This window comes from Pyxicephalus adspersus, chromosome 9 (assembly GCF_032062135.1).
Source record: "Pyxicephalus adspersus chromosome 9, UCB_Pads_2.0, whole genome shotgun sequence".
Classification (NCBI taxonomy): domain Eukaryota; kingdom Metazoa; phylum Chordata; class Amphibia; order Anura; family Pyxicephalidae; genus Pyxicephalus; species Pyxicephalus adspersus.
Genome location: NC_092866.1, coordinates 1,875,747 through 1,883,242, shown reverse-complemented (window position 1 = coordinate 1,883,242; position 7,496 = coordinate 1,875,747). Strand labels below are relative to the sequence as shown.

Sequence of the window (7,496 nt, the reverse complement as noted above, 5' to 3'; positions counted from 1 at the left end):
CACTGAGCCAGTCCCATCAGTCTCTGTACAGAGGAGCTGACACTCTAATGTCCCCCCACAGTCACACACTATTAATATACATTTATATAGCTCTGACATATACTGCAGTGGTGTACACAAAACTCTGATCTAGGGGGGCAATAATGAACCTGAATGCTCCCAAAATCTCCCACTGCCATTACCCAGCAAGCAAAGCGTTCTCTCTTCTATACAGAGGATGGATATTTTGCTGAATGGGGTGAAATTAGTTCCAGTGACCAGAACCCAAACTTCTTTTTTGCCTTATTAATTATTTTCCCCAACAATGAGAATTCACCACAAGGAATCGGCACCTTGAATATTTTGGTAATTTTCTAATTTAGATTCCTCTGTGTACTCTGTGACCCCGGGAGATGAATTCATTATTTACTGGCCCGACCAGGCTTAGTTTAGGATCCTCTGGACCTCTGCGTGCTACAAACACCTGTGTTACCTTTATTACCTTTTGTGGGAACCCAGTTTGAGTTTTTGATGGGGCTCCTTTTTTGTTTTTATATTTTACCCCCCCCCATATACAAACATGAAATGACTCGTTGGTGGCTCCTTTAAATTCTGGAGGTCACCTGACCTTCTCACCTATGATGGCCAAAAAAATGGAGACCCCACCCCTTCCCCAGTGATTTAGCTCAGGTGTCACCAACGAAGGGTCCTACATAATGCGTTAGACATTTGTGTCCTTCCAGCTCTTCCTGTTTGGTGAAGAGCCCTTTCTATTATCTGGTAATGGGTTGGGAATGGGCCAATTTCATATTACCGGCCTTGGTTCTGGAATGAGATGTCCAACAAGCCCACATCCATGTGAAGTCCGATGTCTGCAGTCCTTCACCAATACATTGAGCCCAATTTATTCCAATAAATAATCATGGGAGAACCTGGGTAAACCAGCAAACCTGGAATGGATTTCTTTAAAGTCATTTGCTATAAGTTGGCAAACATTTTCAATCCTGGACCAGGTCCATTCCAGGTTTGCTGGATCCCCCAGGTTCTTTGAAGACATCCATATCCATATGAGTATACATTCTGTGTAAAATTCTGGCTTTAACCTGACTGCCAAGGAAAAGCCATATCAGCATCTTCTGCTTCCGGGCTACCAAACATTACCTGAAACCCCTTATTAATTGGCTGCCCCTGTATACAAATATAACATACATCCTGATTAAAAGTCAACATGAAGAAAGGTAAACTTAGAATAAACAGGGTGCATGCCGGACTCCAATTCCATTCCAATCCTTGCACCTCTCCCAGCACAGACTGCTGCTAATACCAGCTAGGCAGACTCTGCGTATTCTCTGTTTGCATCATTTGGTGCAGCAACAAATGCAGCACAGACTCCCCAATGATCCATAGAACAGATTTATCAGCAAGGTGTAAAATACTTCATAAAGGCTCAATATCGCCCCCCAGAGTAGGTGGCTGTAAATGTCCCCATCGTTACATTGTATCAGTTCAGGCAGATTAAAGGTTTTCAGGTGCAGAAATGACTGCAAATTTATAGCAATGCCCCAGTGCAGCCAGAACCTGGACTTTTGTAGGTTGGGCCCCTGCAATGACCTTTAATTGATGTTTTTTGCAAAAATGTTTTCCTATGCTTCAAAAAAAAAAAATGTTTTGTCTTTTACTCTTAACTAAACTTCTGTATATTTATATATTTCAATTCTTCCAGTGTATGTCAAGTCAAAAACTTTGTTTTGTATAGAATGGGGAAGGAATGGAAATACTCTTAGGGCTGTATTAGATAGGAGGAGGAATTCGGAACGCGTTGGCTGTGTTTTGGCAAATCAGAAATAAAGACCCATTTTTATGGAAGCTATAAATGAAGGGTCTCTATTATCTATTCCCTATAGGGAACTGTTCTAGAGGATATAAAAGTACCCAGCGCTCCTCACCTCTGTCTTAGATTGGTAATTGGGCCTCTGGTGTAGATTTTACCTCACTTCCTGTTTGCTGAAAAAGTCACCTGGACAGGAAGTGAGGGTAAATCTCCCTAACAGATCCCTAGAAAGCAGTAAAGACGAGCCATGGCTTCCAATCCTTCCCCAGTCCATCCAGTTTTTGCTTTGACGTATCCTCTAAGTCTTCCATCTGCATGAACTCTGCTGACTCTTCTAACTTTCTCTGTCTCCTTTCTTTCTCTTCCAGGGCTCCGCCCCAATCCTGGTAGTAATGGTTATTTTGCTAAACATCGGAGTTGCCATTTTGTTTATTCACTTTTTCATTTGATGGGACTGCTCCAACGTTTGCAAAAAAAAAAACAAAAAAAAAAATGATAAAATTGTCAAAAAAACCTATATATGTAAAATAAAAATTCTAGAAGTCTGGACGCAGCTTATAGAGCCAGGAATGCAACTATGGCTCCATCATCGGCTGAATTTTTCTGATCGAGCCTCTACGTTTTATTATCATTATTATTTGATTTTTTTTTCTTCCAAAGGAACAAGAATTAAGTTTGAATCACAGTTTGCCTTTCCCCTCCCGTGGGTAACGTCATTACATTTTTATTTTTTTGGGTTGATTCTTTCTTGCTTGTTTGGCATGTGAGAATGCAAAAAAAAAGATATTGACTTTTTGGGTTTATTTTCTTTTGTTTTTTTCTTTTCTTTACCCTGGTCAGTCTTTTCCTGAAAGCTGTTGTATGTGCGAGATTGGATTTACCAGAAAGGAACACAGTGAAGAGACTTGGGTGACCCACATGAGGGAGGATTTTGGGGACGGTTCCCCGTCAGAGGTTACCCATTGCCGTGTAGTGGTCGTGATTCTAGGCTATGAAAATGATGGAGAATGCGGTGCCATCGCCGCTTTCATTTTGTGTTGTGTAGACATTCACTGGAATTCCATCAGATGGTTCATTCTTCATTAGGCCAATGTTACATATTTTACCTTTTTTTTGGACCAGCAGTTTTAAATTTAAAGTTGTGCGAGTGAATGTTTGCTTCATGAGATGGGTGAACATTCACAAGTTCATGTTGGTTGAAGTTTGGTGATTATTCAAAGTTTGACAAACCCAACATTTTAAAGTTGAACCCAACTGAACTCTATGAAAGACAAATTCGTAACCCAAAGAATTGAATGATTTTTGGGCATTTGATCCTTAAGAGAAATTCACTTGAGAACATTCACTCAGAAATGAATATACACCAAAAATTTTAAATCATTTATGGGAAAGATTTGTTTTCTATAAATGGCTGTGGGGTTGGACATGGGTTTGCCAAAATATAAAGACAATTTGCCAAACATCAATGAATGTTCAGCTATCACCAGGCACGTTCACCCAAATTTATTTTGCATATAAAAAAAAGGAACTTTTGTACAGAAAAATTAATTTAAATTGGGAACTCAAGGTTCAAAGTTATGATCATCATCAACCAATAGCATCCCTGACAGCTCCGGTAAATAATGGCTCCCTTTCCAATAGCAACCCATTGGTGACCTTGGAGAATTATTTTTTTTTTTTATTTAATTTATTTTGGTCCAATAAAAAGTCCAATTTATTGATAAATTACTAACTAATGTTTTTGGGTAAATCGTGTTCACTTCACACATCCAATTCCTTGCAGAGAAATGTTTTCTTTCTCGTCCTATATACTGCTCACCAATAGAAAAAACCCTAAATAACATTTTGGAGAAGCGAACCAATTACCGATGGTCCCAGGCCATTGCTAGGCTGGTATTAAAGTTGCTTTTTTGGATGATATTTGTATCTGTGAAGTGAACATGATTGTTAGGAACACTTTTTCTATTTCTGTGTTGCAATATACTCTTCTGACCGGCTAAGAACAGTCCCTTCCTTTCCACCCCCATCAAAACTGGAATGTAAACTGCGGGGCGTTCTACAAACCTCGCTCTGCCGCTGCTGAAAACCATCCTTACCCCAAACCAGGATCACAATGTGAAGAACGTATCTGATATTTTATCAGCTGGAAATATATCCGTTAGCCCTCAGTCCCTGCATGCATGACAATGGCTTCTAATCTCTTCAATCTTCTAATCTCCTTCTTTTTATCCACTGTCACTGAGTTCTACTTCTCTCTGCACCTTTATAAGCTGTGAAAGTTATGGGAAAAAATGTTAAATTTTTGGTTTGAACCAGGAGACTCATCCTCCATATTGGTGGAAGTGATGGGTTTGTGCAGGTTTGGCTATGAGGATTGCGGAGGGTAAACTCCTTACCTGCACTGCATTTTAGAAATAATTGCAAGAGGAAATATTATTTTATGAGTGGGGTCAGGGGAAGGGCCATATGGGGGGGAATTGGAGGTTTAATTTCCAGGTTCCGATACTCTTGTAACTGAATGTAAATAACAAATCACCAGGTGAGAGAAAGTTTCTTATACAGATAGAGGTCAGGGCAGCAGAGTCATTACATAGAAGGTGCCGGATAGACGGAGACACCCTTCAGGCCGGGGCTGGTGACTACGACCAACAACCCAAACCCAACCGCCATCATTCCCAGAGTCATGGGGCCTTCACTCCAGGTGCCTCCTCCATTTCTAAAATTGAGACCCTGTGATGAGAGTACTTTTGGGTACCCAACCCAATTGTCTAAATTTCATTATAAACCCCTCCCCTAGAATGCCACCATTACAAATGAAGAATAGTTTGTTTTTGTGTAATGAAAGCTTGATAATATCAATATAACCCTGGAAGATTCGCCAGTTTCTATCCCCCAACTCTCTACTTTAAGTTGCACCTACACCATTGTCCCCCCCAGGAGGTCAGGTGACTTGATCCAGCATGGCCAATCATCTCTTCCGTCTTTGTCCCCAGAAAACTGTCTGACATATCAGACACTGAATTTCATTCAATTGTTTTATCAGCCTTCCGCCAAATTTTAATGACTCCTTAGATTAGCAGGGTTGCGTTGCAGTGCTTTAAGGTGAACCTGAGCTTTGCCATGTGAATAACACATTCACCAAACTGCCCTTGTATGTAGCTCTGATCCCTAGACTCCAGGGCTGTAATGTGGGGGTAGGAAGAGTTCCTCACCATGCATAGGTCTCCAGGTAAAGTGACTTGGAGCTTACAGAGACCCCCTTTGCTTTGCAGGTGGAGCAATGGGAAGCTACCTATATTGAGCTGGATATAAAAGGGGGCAATTAAGAGTACCTGTCACATGGTCAAGCCCAGGTTTACCGAAACAAGCACCTGTCATTCTGCTTTTTCTGATGGCCCCAGTTTTCATCTCATTGTTTTGTCCTCCCCACACCTGCTTGGGGCTTGTAGGTAATAGTGACGATGGTGCAGCATGCCATCACTTCTCACATCGGGTGGGGGAATTGTCATTTGTTGGGGGTGGAATGAAGCCGTTAAGTGGGTCTAAGATGGTTTCATGGCTGTCCAAGCTTGAGATTAACAGCATGTTATTTCTTTGCACAATATATGCAGAATCCGACTGACCTTGTACAGAGATACTTTGCAAATGACTTAAAAACAAAAAAACACAAAAAAAGACAGAAACAATGTATTCTTTTCTATATGTCTCCCAACCTCCATTTGTTGGAAGTTCTTTGTACCATGCCTGCTGACCCGTTCCCTCGGTTCCTTATGATAAATATGCATATTCATTAAAAATTACGCATTCTTGTTTCACGTGGTGTGTGGAGACTCGTGTATACTACTGTCGTGCAAAAACACCAATGTTAACCCTTTGTTCACAGGTCCTGCGGGGTGCTGAACCACAACCTGTGCTCGTTGCCAATTCTGATGGCTGTGACTCAGATATGTGTTTGGGCTGAAGAGTTAAGGAAAATGTCAGGACAATAAAAACACACAGAAAAAATACACATAGACACAGTGCAATGATTCTCGGGTCACTATACATACCAGTGATGGATGTGAAGGTATTTTCTAGCAGATGGTGATGTCGGCATTGAAGCCTCTCGCTGATCTCTGTACCAACACAACACATCATATTAATAAATCTTCACAGGCGGATGGCGAATAGTTAAGACAACACTGGTGGAATCCTGACAGGACGATTCTACACGCCCCATATAGCAGCGCCAACATGGCTGGAAACCTGATGGACGCCTCTTCCTGGAATGTGGCGGAAAGGAAAAGAGAAAAAGGCAGGGGCGGCGATGCAATGAAAACCCAATTTTCAGATAAATGTATAAATATCTATAAACACGCACACACATACAGATCATCTACAACACGACGGCCCCTGAAGCGATCGCAGTGATGATCTGGGTACAATGGCTTCTGATACGAATGGGGGTTATAAGACAGTAAGTGATCAGCCAGTTTATGGAGATGATGGGTTAGTATTAGGAAATGGACAAGAAACTCTCAAGGATTTCCAAATGTACAAGTTAGGCAGGATGTCCCTAATACATCTAGACTAGCAAAAGTTAACCAATGATAACCAGTTATAGTGAACCTGTCTGAAAAAAAACAATGTAGCACAAATTGCTAAAACTTTTAATACCGACATAATAGAAAGGAATCAGAATGCACAGAGCATTGCAGCTTGCTGCTCATGGGGCTGCAGACCATTCTGACCCCAGGCCACCTCCAAAAGCTTCTACAAGGGGTACCTGAGCCTCAAACCCTGGATATTGAAAAATAGAAGAAGGTGGACTGGGTTTGATGAATAATTATTTCTTTTAGATCATGTGGATGGCCCAGGGCATTGTGCAAAAGATGGCAGCAGGATGGGTAGAAGCAAAGCTTAGGAGTTCTATGTCTTGGTGTTGGATACCAAAGAATAAAGCCATTAGTCTGGTGGAATCCATGCCAGGACAGAATTGTTCTTGTGTTGCAAAGGAGGCGAGCACAATATTAGGCCAGTGATTTGAATGTTACGACCAATCAGAGACTGTGTGTAAATCTATATATTTGTTTTCATAATTATCCACACGTGTAATAATTGTCATTAGAAAGGATTCCTTACAATCCTTTCTAATGACAAAATACTGAAAGATGCATGAATGATCGCTGTACATACAGCGCTAAGGAGAGGGGAGAACGACTGAGCGGCACCCCCCTGCACTTCCATTACGAACGTCCGTCCTCCATGGATCTACCAGGACAGACGACGAGCGATGTACACACGCCAGAATCTCGTCCTATATCAGCCCTGAGCCGATTGTCAGACTAGAATCTTCTGACGTGTGTACGTAGCCTAACTGTTGCCACCTTGCAGCTACGGCATGGTCCTTTATACTTACTGTGATTGTCTCATTTCTCAAGGTACGTTATATGCTTGTAAGGTATAGGAGACACAAACGGGGTGTTTTTTTAATATCACTCAACAAAAGTGAAGTTCCACTTCAAGAGCTCCTGGAACTCAGCAGCCAGCTGGAGTGCCAACAGATGCCAATCAGTATTCATCACTCTCTGCCCAGCCCTAAGTGTCCGAGTCCCGATAGGAGCTCTGTAAAGATGAGAGGTGACCTCACTTAACCACCAGACAACGAATTCTTCAAAAGTCACAAGGCATAGATAGCGCCAAGGTC

At 41.6% G+C, this 7,496-nt stretch overlaps 1 protein-coding gene across 2 annotated transcripts in view; it reads left to right on the top strand.

The window, feature by feature from the left end:
• JPH3 (junctophilin 3) overlaps window positions 1-5,625 on the top strand; it is a 45,316-nt gene extending 39,691 nt beyond the window's left edge. For both annotated transcript variants that reach the window (XM_072421388.1, XM_072421387.1), the window contains exon 5: window positions 2,179-5,625. In XM_072421388.1, the coding sequence (XP_072277489.1) occupies window positions 2,179-2,259 (81 nt within the window). In that variant the 3' untranslated portion in view covers window positions 2,260-5,625. The remainder of the gene's footprint in view (window positions 1-2,178) is intronic.
• The last annotated feature ends 1,871 nt before the right edge of the window (window positions 5,626-7,496 follow it).